The sequence below is a fragment of the Ictalurus furcatus genome, chromosome 29 (assembly GCF_023375685.1).
Source record: "Ictalurus furcatus strain D&B chromosome 29, Billie_1.0, whole genome shotgun sequence".
NCBI lineage: Eukaryota > Metazoa > Chordata > Actinopteri > Siluriformes > Ictaluridae > Ictalurus > Ictalurus furcatus.
Genome location: NC_071283.1, coordinates 7,640,138 through 7,658,822, shown reverse-complemented (window position 1 = coordinate 7,658,822; position 18,685 = coordinate 7,640,138). Strand labels below are relative to the sequence as shown.

At 40.3% G+C, this 18,685-nt stretch overlaps 1 protein-coding gene across 12 annotated transcripts in view; it reads left to right on the top strand.

Moving 5' to 3' along the window:
* Positions 1 to 18,685, top strand: part of LOC128604234 (serine/threonine-protein kinase ICK-like) — a 32,688-nt gene that overhangs the window by 2,044 nt on the left and 11,959 nt on the right. For 4 of the 12 annotated variants that reach the window (XM_053619195.1, XM_053619183.1, XM_053619192.1 and 1 more), the window contains exons 2-9: positions 109 to 340; positions 1,824 to 1,878; positions 5,576 to 5,697; positions 5,810 to 5,889; positions 6,156 to 6,288; positions 6,515 to 6,686; positions 6,877 to 7,044; positions 8,546 to 8,803. In XM_053619195.1, coding sequence (XP_053475170.1) covers positions 240 to 340; positions 1,824 to 1,878; positions 5,576 to 5,697; positions 5,810 to 5,889; positions 6,156 to 6,288; positions 6,515 to 6,686; positions 6,877 to 7,044; positions 8,546 to 8,803 — 1,089 coding nt within the window. In that variant the 5' untranslated portion in view covers positions 109 to 239. The other 8 variants (XM_053619184.1, XM_053619194.1, XM_053619189.1 and 5 more) reach the window with 8 other exon arrangements.

Sequence of the window (18,685 nt, the reverse complement as noted above, 5' to 3'; positions counted from 1 at the left end):
TTCAGTCTAAAACTGGTTTCAACTTCATTAAAAAGTTACTGTGTGCATATCCACTCCTCAGACCATCCTCAAATTGTCTGTTGACCCTGTCAGTCTGTTACTTTGCAGGTGGTGGTATGCACACGAACATCTTGACTTCAAGGCGTGTCACTCAAACCACAGACCCTGGCTGCATTTGATCGGCCATCAAACAGGTGCCAGGTACAACTGCATGTCATGCTGAGAAAGAAAACAGCACTATGAACCGTTACGCTGCCCTCCAGCAGCTTGGCGACGGCACCTTTGGCTCAGTCACACTGAGCCGCTGCCTGAAGTCTGGTGAGCTTTTTGCCATCAAGAAGTGAGTCGAGCTGTTCTAATGTTTTCTGTCTTTGTTGCTGAGTTGGTATGAGGATCAGGGCCACATTCACAAATAATCTTGTATAAAATGTAGCTCACTGAAGACACTCTAGGCTGTGACTGTGAGATTAGCCGAGCACAGAGCTGCACCAGACCGAGACTAGGCGTGCACAGAGCCGCACCAGACCGAGACTAGGCGAGCACAGAACCGCACCAGACCGAGACTAGGCGAGCACAGAACCGCACCAGACCGAGACTAGGCGAGCACAGAGCCGCACCAGACCGAGACTAGGCGAGCACAGAGCCGCACCAGACCGAGACTAGGCAAGCACAGAGCCGCACCAGACCGAGACTAGGCGAGCACAGAGCCGCATCAGACCGATACTAGGCCAGCACAGAGCCACAGACCGAGACTAGGCAAGCACAGAGCCGCACCAGACCGAGACTAGGCGAGCACAGAGCCGCATCAGACCGAGACTAGGCCAGCACAGAGCCACAGACCGAGAAAGGCTGAGTACAGTGACCTGGACCAAGTCTAGCTGGGTGCAGAGCTCCAGACCAAGACAAGTTGAGCGCAGCAACTTGGACCCAAATTAGCAGAGCGTAGAGACCAACACCAAGACTGACAAAGCACAGAGCCCCCTACCTAGCCTGTCTAAGCACCAGAATGAGGCCATTGTGGTATCTTGAGAGGTTTTGAGAACTCTTGGCATTTGAAGCTTTCTGTGTTTTGAAGCAGGCAGCTAGTGATTGCCAGTGCCTTTTCAGTAAGCTTGAGTATAAAAATGTACCAGTGTATCTTCTAACTAGTCAAGTAGCGAACTCAGTTAAGATGATAACTGGCGCTTCAGATGTGGAGGAATCCAGGGTTTAAAGCCTCCCATTTTGGTGATTATGTAGCCATCTGTCAGTCTTCTGAAAGCCACAGTTTAGGGTTTGCTCTATTTTTAACTTGAACAGGATGTTATTATGGGAGAAGGGACATGAACAATAGCACTGGAGTGTTCCACTGATTTAACTCAATGGAGTATTTACGTTTTAAGGCATTTGTATTGGCAGCACAGGATTACATAGTCGACTGATCTGAAATGAATTAATGTGATGAAAAAATACTGCTCTGCCAGATGCATCCATGATCAGGTCGTCAAGATTGTAATCAGGTCATCAGAATAAAGTGGGGTTTTTGTACTATATTTAGCACACTTTGATCAACTGTTGATGTTCTTCTGGTAGCCTGATACTTTTCATGTCAAAAGAATGTTAAATCATAGACTGCCAAACAGCTGTGGAGTTCATGATTCACCACAGGGGGATGCACAAGGAAAACAAGATTGTGATTTGTATTCTTTTAGTCCTTTTGTCCAGCAGGGTTTCTTTTTGCAGGCTGTATGCTCATGGTTAGTGTGTTACTGTTGTATTATTTGTTATCATCAGTGTTCATGAATTAGTGTGTGTATGTATGTGGATTTTATTTCATTATGCAGAATGAAAAGGAAATTCTATTCCTGGGAGGAGTGCATGAATCTCAGCGAGGTCAAGGTAAGTACAGTTGTTGTCAAGATGCAAAAAAAGTTCTATCACGCATTCATCTATCTGAATACACTCCCACATAGGGTGGTGCTTGATAGTTTGCGAACCCTTTGGAATTGTCTATCTATCTGCATAAATATGACCTAAAACATCATCAGATTTTCACATTCAGATTTTCACATTTGATGTAAAGAGAACCCAATTAAACAAATAAGACAAAAATATTATACTTTGTCATTTATTTATGAGGAAAATTATCCGATATTAAATATCTGTGAGTGGCAAAAGTATGTGAACCTTTGCTTTGAGTATCTGGTGTGACCCCCTTGTGCAGCAATAACTGCAACTAAAAGTTTCTGGTAATTGTTGATCAGTCATGCACATTGGCGTGGGGGAATTTTAGCCTGTTCCTCAGTACAGAACAGCTTCAACTCTGGGATGTTGGTGGATTTCCTCACATGAACTGCTTGCTTCAGGTCCCTCCACAATATTTCTGTTGGATTAAGGTCAGGACTTAACCATTCTTTGATAGAACTTCGCATGTGCTTAGGGTCATTGTCTTGCTGCATGACCCATTTTCTCTTGAGATTCAGTTCACAGACAGATGTCCTGACATTTTCCTTCAGAATTAGCTGGTATAATTCAGAACTCATTGTTCCATCATTGATGATAAGCCGTCCTGGCCCAGATGCAGCAAAACAGGCCCAAGCCATGATACTACTATTCACAGATGGGATAAGGTTCTTATGCTGGAATGCAATGTTTTCCTTTCTCCAAACATAACACTTCTCATTTAAATCAAAAAGTTCTATTTTATCATTCTGGCTTGTCCACATGACCTTTAGCAAACTGCAGAAGGGCAGCAATGTTGTTTTTGGAGAGCAGTTGTTTTCTCCCTGCAGCCCTGCCATGCACAGCATGGTTGTTCAGTGTTCTCCTGATGGTGGACTCATGAACATTAACATTAGCCAGTGTGAGAGAGGCCTTTAGTTGCTTAGAAGTTACTCTAGGTTCCTTTGTGACCTCGTGCACTATTAGACCACTCCTGGGGAGGGTAATGATGGTCTTTAATTTTCTTCCATTTGTATACAATCTGTCTGACTGTGGATTGGTGAAGTCCAAACTCTTTAGAGATGGTTTTGTAACCCTTTCCAGCTTGATGAGCATCAACAACTTTTTTTCTGAGGTCCTCAGAAATCTCCTTTGTTCATGCCATGATATACTTCCACGCACATGTGTTGTGAAGATCAGATTATGATAGATCCCTGATCTTTAAAACAGGGTGCTCACTCGCACCTGATTTTCATCCCACTGATTGAAAACACCTGACTCTAATTTCACCTTCAAATGAACTGCTAATCCTAGAGGTTCACATACTTTTGCCACTCACAGATATGTAATATTGGATCATTTTTCTCAATAAATAAATGACCAAGTATATTATTTTTGTCTCATTTGATTAATTGGGTTCTCTTGGTTTACTTGTAGGTCTTGTGTGAAAATGTAACGATGTTTTAGGTCATATATATATATATATATATATATATATATATATATATATATATACACAGCATCACACAAAAGTGAGTACACCCCTCATATTTTTGTAAATATTTGATTATATCTTTTCATGTGACAACACTGAAGAAATGACACTTTGCTAAAATGTAAAATAGTGAGTGTACAGCTTGTATAACAGTGTAAATTCGCTGTCCCATCAAAATATCTCAACACACAGCCATTAATGTCTAAACCGCTGGCAACAAAAGTGAGTACACCCCTAAGTGAAAATGTCCAAATTGGACCCAATTAGCCATTTTCCCTCCCCGGTATCATGTGACTTGTTAGTGTTACAAGGTCTCAGGTGTGAATGGGGAGCAGGTGTGATAATTTGGTGTCATCCCTCTCACACTCATACTGGTCAGTGGAAGTTCAACATGGCACCTCATGGCAAAGAACTCTCTGAGGATCTGAAAAAAAAGAATTGTTGCTCTACATAAAGATGGCCTAGGCTATAAGAAGATTGCCAAGACTCTGACACTGAGCTGCAGCATGGTGGCCAAGACCATACAGCGGTTTAACAGGACAGGTTCCACTCAGAACAGGCCTTGCCATGGTCGACCAAAGAAGTTGAGTGCACGTGCTCAGCGTCATATCCAGAGGTTGTCTTTGGGAAATAGATGTATGAATGCAGCCAGCATTGCTGCAGAGGTTGAAGGGGTGGGGGGGTCAGCCTGTCAGTGCACAGACCATACGCTGCACACTGCCTCAAATTGGTCTGCATGGCTGTCGTCCCAGAAGGAAGCCTCTTCTAAAGATGATGCACAAGAAAGCCCGCAAACAGTTTGCTGAAGAAAAGCAGACTAAGGACATGGATTACTGGAACCATGTCCTGTGGTCTGATGAGACCAAGATAAACTTATTTGGTTCAGGTGGTGTCAAGCGTGTGTGGCGGCAACCAGGTTAGGAGTACAAAGACAAGTGTGTCTTGCCTACAGTCAAGCATGGTGGTGGGAGTGTCATGGTCTGGGGCTGCATGAGTGCTGCTGGCACTGGGGAGCTACAGTTCATTGAGGGAACCATGAAAGCCAACATGTACTGTGACGTACTGAAGCAGAGCATGATCCCTTCCCTTCGGAGACTGGGCCGCAGGGTAGTATTCCAGCATGACCCCAAACACACCTCCAAGATGACCACTGCCTTGCTAAAGAAGCTGAGGGTGAAGGTGATGGACTCCCCAAGCATGTCTCCAGACCTAAACCCTATTGAGCATCTGTGGGGCATCCTCAAACGGAAGGTGGAGGAGCACAAGGTCTCTAACATCCACCAGCTCCGTGATGTCGTCATGGAGGAGTGGAAGAGGACTCCAGTGGCAACCTGTGAAGCTCTGGTGAACCCCATGCCCAAGAGGGTTAAGGCAGTGCTGGAACCAAAAAAACATTTTTTTAAAACAAATTTCTGCAGCTGCACAGTGAAGATAGTAGGTGACTTGTGTGCTTTTCTGTGTGTCTTGAAATTGCAGTGCTTCTAACTCCACTTGTCCCTGTATTAATCCTACAAAAGGGCATGTGATCAAGCAGGCAGCCTATCAAATACAATTACTAGATGATGAATCCTTTCCAATGCATGGAATTACACAGCTTATAAATAGGCATGTGCTTTTTTATTATTGGTTTGCAATATCATTTAATTATAGAGATCATTAAAATAGCACAGGTCTCACTGATTAAAGCTGAACTATATAAATATAAGAACAGATTCCAAGATATTTTGTCTGTACTGTGTTTAGTGTTGTCTCCGTATATTGCATAGTCACATATCAGCACAGGTCTACTTACAGATTATTCTTTTACCCTAAGAATACACTGGCCACATTATTAGGAATTCCCATTCATGCAATTATTCTGTCAGTCAATCATGTAGCAGCAGCACAGTGCATATAGTATTAGTATGGTGTTCCTAATAAAGTGGCTGATGCGTGTATGCTGCTTATATTAATTTCAGATCTCACTCTTTTGGGTTTAGGCTGCAATGGACAATTATATTTGATAAAAAGATAATAACAGTTCACTTGGCATCATCAGCACCCTGTTTTATTTCCATGGCCTGTCTATAATAACCTCTTTTTTATTTGAAATGTTCAGATTCAGGGGTTTGTTGAGTGTGTGATATCGATGGTTAAACCAGTGATTTCTTTCATTCCCAGTCCCTGAAGAAACTCAACCATGCCAACGTGATCAAGCTGAAGGAGGTCATCTGGAAAAATGATCAGCTCTACTTTGTGTTTGAGTATATGAAGGAGAACCTCTATCAGCTGATGAAGGAAAGGTATCCAATAAAATGAGGAGCTGTAGACTACAGACTACAAGTTTCATAACATTCTCAAAATAGACGTAAAGTATACTACTCAGCTGTGTTGTGTTTCCATTTATTTTACCAGAACTTGCATGTTTCCTGAGTCTACAGTGAGGGATATCATGTTTCAGATTCTACAGGGACTTGCCTTCATTCATAAACATGGTGTGTTTCACAAACAAAGCTTTCTCTTTTAATAACCTGCCAAACAGAATTCAGAGAACAAATAAATTAAATATTAAGTGCAACTTCCCTGAATCAAAAATAAGAAGTGTTCATCAGAACTGAAATATTTCAGAAGCCTTTGTGGTAAGAAACACTGTTAATACTAAAGATCTGATGCCGAACATTTTTTCCTAAGAATTTGCCATTCCTAGCTTTGTCTGTAATAATCAAACATTGCCTATTAAACTGTTTTGCCTTGCCTTTAGGCTTTTTTCATAGAGACATGAAGCCAGAGAATGTTTTGTGCATGGGTCCTGAGCTCGTGAAAATTGCTGACTTTGGGCTAGCTCAAGAGATACGATCTCGTCCTCCTTACACTGACTATGTGGGGACAAGATGGTAACTTTTCCTCTTTTTTTGCTCTTAGAAATCTCTTGTGATCCTTTAGGTGACCGTGATATCATGAATATGTAACAGCACTGGCCGTACAATGCAGAATTGCTGACTCAATGCAGTATTATTCTACATTTATTTCGGGTTGCATTTTCTTAGACACAATACACACATTTCTCTTTACTGATCTATTTTTTTGTCCCCCAATTTTTTTTATTTTTCATGAATTTAGGTACCGAGCTCCAGAACTGCTTCTCAGGTCCACAAGCTACAGCTCTCCTATAGACCAGTGGGCCGTAGGCTGTATCATGGCTGAACTCTACACGCTCAGACCTCTGTTTCCTGGCTCCAGTGAGGTGGACACTATGTTCAAGATCTGCCAGGTTTTGGGAACTCCGAAAAAGGTAATAATCAAATGATACTTGATAAAATACTTAGATAAGATACTTGATACTTGATGAAATATTATACTCCAGGACTAGTCAAATGTAACTTTTTTGGAAATGATTTCAGTTTCAAGCTAAATTTATTAAATTAATTATTCTTAAATTGTGCAATTTTGTGAGCATTTGATGTGTTCCTTTGACCATGTAGAACGACTGGCCTGAAGGATGCCAGCTGGCTGCCTCCATGAGTTTCCGCTGGCCGCAGTGCGTGCCCACCAGTCTAGCCACCCTGATCCCCAGCGCCGGCTCCGAAGCCATTCAGCTGATGAGAGACCTGTTACAGTGGGACCCTAAAAGACGGCCAGCAGCCTGCCAGGTAACACAAAGTTTAAAATACTTGTAAACGGTATTCAAACCGGTCAACCTTGCAAACTTTTCTATAGGAGCTCTGCATTTCGGAGTATGCTAGTACTAGTTATTGCGGCAAAAGAGCAGTCTTTTCTCCCTACTACAAGCAGCAGATAAGCCAATCGACATATGAATCTGGAATGCTTGACAGTTGCCTGGGTTGTTTGAACTCTCCTATATTAACTGATTCCCCCTGGAAGCTGCTCACCTTCCCTCGTCTCACAGTAATAATGTGTAGGTCGGTGCACTCGCCTTGCCCCGACTCAGTTTTCCCACTTGATCGATGCAATGATGCTTTCTGTCACAGTAAACGGAGAAGGTTTTGAAATCATTAATATGGAACAAAATATATCATTGTATGTTTAACATGGCTAACATTATTATTATTAACTATATTTATTACGGATACACTAGAATTCAAAATGCATTTTCAGTCACATTCATCTAGGAAAATTTTGGCCAGAACAGTTAAATAGGGTACAGCGAAGTGTCAAATCTAATGTTTTTTTGTAAATAATTTAAAGTACTCGGATGAGTCCAAACAGCACTCTGTAAGTCTTGTACAAGGTACATTAGACAAGAGATTTGTAAAAGGACTGTATGGAAAATGTGCTGTTTTATTCTGTGTAATGAGTTTTTACATTTACTCAATTCCCTCATTGAGAAGAACTCAATTTGACATTCTTCTTCTTCTTCATGGTTAGCAGGTCTGAGTTGTTATACTGCACACCACTGCACATACTGCAGTGTTCTATAATATCATCCTCTAGGAAAATGTCCATCCATCCATCCATCTTCAACCGCTTACTCCTTTTCAGGGTCACGGGGAAACCTGGAGCCTATCCCAGGGAGCATTGGGCACAAGGTACACCCTGGACAGGGTGCCAGTCCATCGCAAGGCACACAATCACACACACATTCACACACCCATTCATACACTACGGACACACTAGGCCAATTAGCCTAAAGTGCATGTCTTTGGACTGGGGGAGGAAACCGGAGTACCCGGAGGAAACTCCCGCAGCACAGGGAGAACATGCAAACTCTGCACACACAGAGCCGCGGGAATCGAACCCCGACCCTGGCGAACGTGCTAACCACTAAGCCACCGTGCGCCCCTCTAGGAAAATGTGACATTGAAAATGGTAAATGGTCTACACTTATATAGCGCTTTTTTTTTTTATCCTTAGTGGTTCCAAAGCGCTTTACACTGTGCTTCATTCACCCATTCACACCCACACTCACACACCAAACGGTAGCTTGCCATCGGGAGCAACTTGGTGTTCACTGTCTTGCCCAATTACACTTCGGCATGTGGAGTCACATGGGCCGGGAATCGAACCGCCAACCCTACGAAAAGTGATATCATGATGCACAAAATTGTTGTTACACAGTCTTATCAGATGTAAACACTAAAATCACCGTTCCTCATCTTCTAACCCCGGCTCATGATGCTGTTCAAATTCCAGGCCCTGCGCTATCCCTACTTTCAGGTGGGTCAAGTCCTAGGCACACCACAGCAGATCCGGGACCAAGGACAAACACAGCCTTTGCAACTCAGGCCTGAACCTCTTCCTCAGATCCCACCGCTCACCTTACCTCATGCAGCCCATCAACCACAGCACCTTCCAGAGCCTCCTAAAAGGCCAGAAAAGGCAGAGGTCAAGATGGACAGGGCAGTGCAGAGACGCTTTCCTCTAATACATGACAAAGGCTTGCAGAGCAAGGTGAGCAATGCCACTGTGTTGGTGTGTTAGTTCCATCTCATCAGGCACCTTTTTTTTCTTTTTCTTTTTTATATTAGTCAGAATATTTTGGAAAAGTGAAAAAAAAAATAATTTTCAAAATTGAACACCACCTACACTTACTGGCCAATTTAATAGGAACACATGTCCCATGCTAGTCATGCTATTATCCAGTCAGGCAATCATGTGGCAGCAGTGCAGGGCCTAAAAGCACTGTAAAACTGTTGATCTCCTGGGATTTTCACACACAACAATCTCTAGGGTTTACACACAATGGTGTGAAAAACAAAAAAAAACCCATCAGCAGTTCTTTTGTCCAGATACCAATCTGACAAGCTGACAAGAAAGGCTTTGGTAGCTCAAATAAACACTCTTTAGACGCATGGCGAGCAGAAAAGCATCTCACTATGCACAAAACATCAAACATTGTCTGACCTTACGGCAGATTGGCTACAACAGCAGAAGATTACATCTGGTTCCAGTCCTGTCAGCCAAGAACAGGAATCTGATGGTACGGTGAGCACTCAGCTCAGTGGGCTCAGCCAAACTGGTCAGTTGGAAATTGGAAATGCATCGCTTGGTCTTTTTACAATCTTCACCTGCCCACTGTAGCCTGAAGCTGGTGCATGATTTTATGCAGTTGTGTTGCTGCTACATGATTGGCTGATTGGATAATTGCTTGAATGAGTAGGTGTATGGGTGTTCCTAATAAAGTGGTCAGTGAGTATATGATCAAAATATATAATCTCTTAGAAATTGTTTCAATCATAAGAATAATTAATGAATAATGGAAAAATGAAGATGGAAACCAGACTTGATTAGTAGCTTTTACGTGCAATGCCAGGACAGAGAACCACGTTGACTTTTGTTAAGGGCCCAAACACAATTCGCTGCCCAATCATATACCGTGCCCTCCACTAATATTGGCACCCTTGGTAAATATGAGCAACGAAGGCTATGAAAAGTTGTCTTTATTTTTTAACCTATAGGTGTGCAACAATTATTGGCACCCCTTTAGTCAATACTTTGTGCTACCTCCCTTTGCCAAGATAACAGCTCTGAGTCTTCTCCTATTATGCCTGATGAGGTTGGAGAATACATGGCAAGGGTTCTGAGACCATTCCTCCATACAGAATCTCTCCAGATCCTTCAAATTTTGAGGTCATGCTGGTATACTGTCCTCTTCAGTTCACCCCACAGGTTGAGTCAGGGGACTGGGATGACCATGGCACGATCTTGATTTTGTGGTCAGTAAACCATTTTTGTGTTGATTTTGATGTATGTGTTGGATCATTGTCCTGCTGGAAGATCCAACCATGGCCCATTTTAAGCTTTCTGGCAGAGGCAGTCATGTTTTCATTTAATATCTGTTGATATTTGATAGTCCATGATGCCATGTATCCTAACAAAATGTCCAGGCCCTCTGGCAGAAAAACAGTCCCAAAACATTAAAGAGCCACTACCATATTTAACCATGGGCATGAGGTACTTTTCCATATGGCTACCTCTCTGTGAGAGGTTGAGTTTGTTTTTGGATGAGAGTAGAGTACTTTTTCTTGAAACCATTCCAAACATCTTGTGGTGATGTAGGTGACTTCGGATTTTAGTTTTTGGAGACTTTCTGACCCCAAGACGCAACTAACTTCTGCAATTCTCCAGCTGTGTTCCTTGGAGATTTTTTGGCGACTCGAACCTCCTCTTCACAGTGCATTGAGACGATATAGACACGCGTCCAATTCCAGGTTGATTCATAACATTTCCAGTTGAGTAGAACTTCTTAATTATTGCCCTGATGGTGGAAGTGGGCATTTTCAATGCTTGTTATTTTTTTATAGCCACTTCCCATTTTGTGAAGCTCAACAACGTTTTGCCGCACATCACAACTATATTCCTTGGTCTTACCCATTGTTATGAATGACTAAATGAATCTAAATGAATGTGTTACCTCATATTTATACCCCTGTGAAACAGAAAGTCATGATTGAACAATTACCTGTTCCTAGTCACCCAGGTGTACTAAAAGAATTTTAAACATCAAAGGGAATATTTCAAATATATTTTTTCTCATATGAATGCATAGAGGTGCCAATAATTGTTGCACACCTATATTCAACAAAGATATTTTTGTTAGTTTTTTAGTTAGATCCTTGTGTTTTTTTGTGTTTTTTTTTTTGCAATTGTTTGATATGCATGAAAGCAGAGTATTTTTGTGAATTTTTTTTTAAGCAAAAGGTTAAACAATAAAGACAATTTTTCACAGCCTTCTTTGTTCATATTTACCAACGGTGCCAATATTAGTGGAGGGCACTGTACTTACTTGTTTCATTTATTCTGTATTAATGTCCTTTAATTAGCTAAAAGAAACTTGACATGTTATTACATTATGTTAGCTGACATTATCTAGCCTGGTCAATTAGGTTTCTGGGCAGCCAAAACATGGGACTGGTTAGCACACTGAGACTTTTATTCGAATGCTGGGCAACTAATGAATTTATCTTTTGTCTGCCCCTGGAGCAGATAAATTGGCTTTGGTGACAAGTAACATGCTAATCTATGTGGAATATAGAAGTTTCATTTTTGGAGACTTTTTCCAAATTGTCAGTTTTCACACCTATGTGTCTTGAATATTGGTTTTAGCCAAGACCTATTATTTTGATGTGTATTGTGTGTTTTAAATTTAAGATACTGATGAAGCCCTTCAGATGAATCGCAAAATGTCATCAATGTTAAATAGGACAAACAAACTTAATAGTGGTAAAGTACTATACATGTCACAACACACATTGTTGTGTGATTGCTTTTATATGATATACCATACTTTGTGTGTGTGTGTGTGTGTGTGTGTGTGTCAGCTAACTCCAGAACCCGAGAATGCTAATTTGTCTAGCAGTTTATCAAAGCCTAAAGGAGGCCGAAGGAGGTGGGGTAATGTGACTGGGGTCTTAAAGCTATATGACTGGGATGATTTTGAGGACACAGACACTACAACCACCACTCTAAACAAACACAATTTCATCAGTAATGAAAAGCGGCTATAGGGAGACAGCAATGTGGTGAACAGGTAATTTGGTTGCTGTCTCCAGCAATACTCTGAGAGAAGAAAAAAACAAAAAAACCCATAATATATATAATACACACAGTACTGTAAAAAATCTTAGGCACCCTATTTTTTTTTAGTACAAACTTTGTTATAGATTTTTATTTTATGACTTCTTTGGTCTGCACTTATATAAAGTGGGCTTTATACAAAGTGCTTTACACTGGTTCTCATTCATCCATTCACACACACACTCACGCACCGATGGTAGCAGGCACTAGCTTGCCATCGGGAGCAACTTGGAGTTCAGTGTCTTGCCCAAGGACACTTCGACATGTGGAGTCATGTGGGCTGGGAATCAAACCGCCAACCTTACAAAAAGTGCACTTTGACACCAACAGTTGCAAGACTTACTAGCAGATCCTGTGATGAAATTTTGGGGTTCTTGGAGACTTCTTTTTGCATCAGATGGTCTGCTCTTGGGCTGTTTTTGCTGGGACGGCCAGTCCTGGACAAATTGGCAGTCATTTGAAATCTGCGCCATTTGTAGATTGTTTCCTTACGGGGGAATGATGTATTTAAAATAATTTGGAGATCTTTTTAAATCCCTTGCCAGACTCAGGCATCCACAACCTTTTTTCGTAAGGCCTTACAGAACTTTTTAGATCTTGGCATGATGACACCACACACCTCAATAGCAAAGGGAACACCAGACACTAGATATGAGAGGGGTATAAATAAGACCGGTTCCACCTGCACTCCCTAAGCAGGTTTTAATCACTGGCACCCAATCTTGAACACCTGATTATAATTTTATGGGTTTGAAGGTGTGATAAATGTGGGGGTGTACTTACTTTTTCCATGTGACTGATCTGTTTTTTTGTTCATTTAAACTGAAAATTACTACAAAATGTCAATTTAGTGTCATTTGATAGAGTGTATCACCTTTATTAATAAGCACTGTTTCAAACAGGATCAAATGTCTGCTTGTCCAAATATGTAAAAGAAAACAATTTCCATGGGGTGTACTTATTTTTTCACATGACTATCACATCTGATTCCATAACAGTTTGACTCTAGTGGAAACGTGACCTTTTTAAATTTATTTTAAAGTTGGCATGAAAGATTAATCAGTACTGGTTCCTTATGGTTCGGGGGAAAAAAGGGAGTGAGAGATATGCAGAGGTGCACAGTACTTCCTACCTTATATTGTTGCTGCTTTGGTTTCTATATTGAGTGTACCATAGGGGGAGTAACAGCACTATTCTAGATCACATTTCAGCCAAAGTAACTGAACAAATTTATGTTACTCTAAATAAAATCATTACATTTATTACATTTGTACAAAACCCATGCAATAAGTGGCAGCCTGTGGTTTGTGACTTGATTTCCTGATGATGATCTGTTGGACCTGAAATGTAGCCATTTGTGGCCTTTTGTTTTTAGTGTTCTCTTCTGTAAAATGAAGTGAAATGAAGTTGTTTCCAGATGTCATGTTTGACCTGTCATAGACTTTTTAAAAAAAAAAAAAAAAAAGAAAAGTTTTCACATTTTTTTAAAAAATCTAACCTCCTTTAAAGTCACTATAAGTTTACACCGTAAGCTTTTCGGCCCAGTTTTGCTGTTGCAGACAAAAATCGCTCATCGTAAAATGATTCTTTGGTCATGATTTGAAATCGATGGACTTGCATATGCATAATGTGATGTGCTCACCAGCAGCCATTGTGTCCAAGGTCTAATCATAGTCTAATCAAGACAGGGCAGAAAGTGGCATAGCATGGAAAAAAGTAAAGTATGAATTACAGCTTGTATTTATGTAGCTCTGTTCAAATTTTTCACGTGAAACTGTTTCATGCTTCCCTGTTCACCATTTTCTGAACACCTGCACTGATTAATGACGTAAGAAGAATGTATTTTTTTGAATCGCAGATCTACCATTAGAGGAGCTTTGTCAATTAACGGACATGGAGTACACATTATTGCAAAGTCTGTTATAGATTTTTACTGGGATCTCATTAGGGATGGGTACCTGGTGGGGAAACCCGGTATTAAACTGGCCCCGGTACTAAATTATGAAAGACCGTAGTATCGATCAACTCTGACGCTATCGGTTCTGCTTTCAGTACTGGAGAAATTAAGAAAATATATTTCCTATTTATTACTGCTAAATAAACGTTATCTTGCACATTTTATCTCGCCAACCATTTCTAATTTGTGATAATATTAAGACGTTCGTCAGCATTTTCGTTATTTGCAATCCAGAAGTGAGATCTCTCGCACGCAGAGGCTGTCTTTCACATGCAACAGCGAGCATGCACACACAACACGAAAGCTCCCGCTTAATACACAAAGTGATGATGGCAGAGAGAACCAAACATTCAAAAGTGTTGTTACACTTCACTAGAGTTGATGCAGACAACGCTCGTTGCCACAAGTGCAACAAGATTTTTGCTTGTAAGGGCAGAAACACAAGCAGTCCGTCAAAGCATCAATCAAAAGTGCATTATGTACAGACAGAGAAATGCAAAGTTTTAGACTGCCTAGCTAGCTTGTCTCTGGTTCCCCATCTACATCAAGTACGTCTGCTAGCAGCCTTCCCAAATAACAATGATGTAAAATCATCGCATAATCAAGGTCTTTTGCGGCATTGAAACAATGTTCATCCCCGACATCGATCCAACATCTTTTTGCTCATTAAATTCATATTGAATCGATGTTGTTCACACCATTTAAAATAAATATAAAATCGCACTAATTGGTTTGCTTACCTTACGTTGACATTGTTGATTTCATTCGGGTGAAACAACAGTATGCATTCAACAAATTTTCTATGAGTTTTTAAAATCCCAAATAAAGAAATAAATCAGAATGTAAACATTTAGGCTATTAAATGCACATCACTTTCAGTTACTTTAAAGATTATTTGTAGAGTATTATTTTCTGCAGTATATAAATCTTAAACATTAAAAAATGCCTTCACACTGGTGCATTTACATACAGATGTATAATAATAAACTTATTTAATTAAAAAAAAATCACAATTATAAAAAACACAACACAAAGTACCGATAAGAATACCGTTAAAGTACCGGATCGATAAGCAGTATAGGTAAGAGTAGTAATACCGTTAAAACTTTAACGATACCCAACCCTATATCTCATACAGTTTGTCATACAAGTAATAATCTTAAAAGACCACTGTAATCACATAGTCTAAACTGGATTAAAATACAGCATTGTAATGTGTAAGGTTTGATGGCTTTGCTTGGATTTGAGCAGTTAATATTCTTCAGAATTCTTCTTGTACACTTCAGAAATCATTTAGCTGTCACCACATGAAGAGAGTGCTTCAGCTCCACTGGCAGCCATACATGCCTATACAGCCATAATTCACAATTGAGGTGGTATTGCTGGTTTGGATCATGACCATGTACTTTTTATTGCTCTTATAAAACAGGATTAGTATGTATTTTAAAAAATAAAAAAATAAGGCTGTAATACAGCACATCAGTGTTTAATTTGTGTGATGGAGTGCAGAGCTGAAGCAGACTAATTTGTCACCATTCAGTTAGTTACTTATAGACTGCACTGTAGATCAACTGCAGTTCATACACACTGTCCAGGAGGGGGTGTCAGCTCTCCATCTGGTATTATACACTGCTCTTATTTAAAGCACAATTGGCATTTAGCATTTGTAGCTAAAGTGCTGTAATCAGAACAAATATAAATTCTGACGTTTTAGTTTGCCCTCAGATCATGCTTCATTTAATAAGTTTGTATATTATGTGTTCACATTTGAGTTAAGCACAAAGGAAAACATAGCCGTTCATGCAGCAAAGGACTACAGTGGAAACATGTGGGAGGGCAGCAGTGTCGGAGGGACGCATCTTATCATGGCAACCATGGTAAGAGATAAACATTGTACGTTTTGTGTGGAACTTTGTCAGTGTAGCTATCAGTTAGCATACCATCAGCATTGCTTGTAACTGCTCAGTTTTTGGACTGTCTCACCTTTGGAAGTCTAGAAACATTTGTGTAAGGTGTATACGTGCCCTCAGTTTATAAGAAAGAGTTTGGTTCAGCTGGCCAAAGAGTGCATCTCACACCAGTTGATTCGACACTGTCAAGTGAGTTACAGAACTGATATTACTTATTTGCTTATATGAAAGTTGTCACATACTTCATACACATACTTAAGTAAGAAATAAAACATGATGGGGCATGCTGTTACAGGGGAAAGGTCACTGATGGGATTGTTGTTACTGTAGAAATGATAAGGTATCAGAATAAGAATAATAGATGTTTTAAAATGTGAATGAAATATGGAATGAAATACAAGTGGGGACCACAAGCTCAATTGAATAGTTACAACTCAATTTTAGTTCCTGGGTAGTGGTTTTTTTTAGTTTTTATTTTTTAATTGCCTATGCCTCAAAAGTATAGAAAATGGCCATTAATCCCCTCAAACTTTGCTTTTGTGACCAGGACATTCATTCACATTAAGTCAGAAAAATACACCATGTGAATCAAAATGAACTTGTATTCATACTATACTTTGAATCAGCCCCCAAATGTAGTCTCCCATCATCTTCTCATTATATTGTATGTGGTTGCGGCGTTCCAAGTCCAGTATATCCTAGTGGAAGCGTTTGCTCCCATGTTCTCCTAAAATGTATTAAGATGAGCATTAAGGATATGGACTTTGAGAGATTTTCTGCAGCCCACTGTGCCATAACAGAGTCTCAACCAGCTCCACATAGTTTTCAGCTTTGTGATTGCCCAGGAAGCCCCGAAGCACAAAGCTGTTCCCAGCCACTTTCTCTTTCCTAGTGAGCTTCTTGGGGATTTTCTTGCACGCCAGGATCTTCTTTATCTGTGGTCTAATGAAGACATCCGCTTTGAATGTTGCCTCAGACTGCTTATGAAAGAAGTCTTGAAGGTACTTGAAGGCTGCCGATTCCTTATCTAGAGCTGTGACCAAATTGTTTCATAAGGCCTAATTTAATGTGCAGTGGTGGCATCAGCACCTGCGGGGGTCCACCAATGGCTCCCACATGATGATGTTCCTCCCCGTCCCGCCTTTGGTAATGCACCTTGGTGTCCCTACTCTCCCTAAAAACATTAATGGTGGGGATCCTTATAGACTGTGGAACAGAAATGTACTCAGTGTGTCTCCACCGATTTATTTCACATTGCAATACAACCATTTTTTCTTTTTTACCATTATGGACGAAACACCCATTTCTTTTAAAACATCATCTTTAAATGTTTTTCTACCTCATTAGAAAAACCCTTGGCCTTAAGACATGATCTTTGGAGTTGTTGACGCCCTGCTCAGGGTTAAACAACGTCTTTACAATATCTTCATGAATAAATAGCCAAACTAACATCTTGGGTTTTTTTCTTGGAGCAGAAGTCAGGTCCTCTCTCATTTCAACAGGTCCTCTTGTCGGTGAATACACAGCATTCCTCTAGGGGTATTAGGATTTCTCGGAGCAGACATTGTAACAGATAGTTGCAGAGATTCTTCTGTGTTTTGACTACAACTTCTTAACCATTATTTAAGCACTGAGACGCACGACTCTCTCCTTAATTCGTTAACATAAACACATTTGTAAGCATTCTGGTCAGCAAAACCCCCAGAAATCACATTTTTCTCTCTCACACAGACAGACAACTGCCAGGAAAGACCACACATTCAGATCAAACAGTGTTACAGAGGTCCTAAATGTACACGACTTGACTGTCAGCCAGTGGGAACATGGGATGTCAAAGCATAGACAAAATTGTATGTATTTAACGGCAGTTCTGTATAAGTATCCTCGTTGGTGAACCATTTTCCAAAATCTTGTTTATAGTTGAAACAAAACGCACGATTCTTTTAAACAGCACTTTTAAACGTTTTACCTCCTAAAGGTTTATGGTTAGAATGTATGTAAAAACATTTTTTACATTTCTTTGGCCATATCGATGGTTTATCTGTTTCAGGGGTTTTATTTCAGTGAATGTTTATTCAAAGTCACGCCATTCTCCCAAACAAGTAATCAACAGTTGTTTTCATTTATTTCACAAGCAAACATTCTGCTCATATATATTCACATTCAGCCATCATGCTTTTCTAACAATGTGTTTACACAAACGAAATAACCCACACAGTAACAAAAACACATGTCCATATTAAACATTGATATTCTTTTCAGACATATTTCACTTAAACCATCCTTAAGCTTCAAAATAAAACAATACCACAAAAGTAATTTCAGAAACAAACATTCTCTTATACCACCAAAAGGTATACATTTGTGTGTGATTAATTCAGGGAGAAACACGTTTCACAACAGTGTCATTAACATAAACACATTTGTTGGGGGAGATCTCCCACAATACACAAAACACACACCCCCAGGAAAGGAAGGACACAACCCAGACATACAGGTGCTAAAATGACCCACTAATACAGTGGATAGGGTTACCCCCACCACCCCCACCACCCCTGGTCATAAATTAGGTGTACCTACAGAACTGTCGGTCAGGAAAAACACAAACCATAAATTAGCCCTACTACTTCTACCTCTACGATTGACAGCTTGACAGAACATACTGTCTATGATGAAAACACGTGTATGGGCGTGTTTAGAGAGAGAGAGAGAGAGGCGTGTCTGAAAACACTTATGTGTGGGCGGGGTTTAGCGAGAGAGTGAGGTGGGTTCGGTTTAACTTTCATTAACGCTTAACACAGCGAATGGAATACACCTCTGGAAAAAAAACCTTATCCCCTAGTTTCAAACGTTAAGGAGATTCTTTTAGCCAGCACTTTAACATTTTTA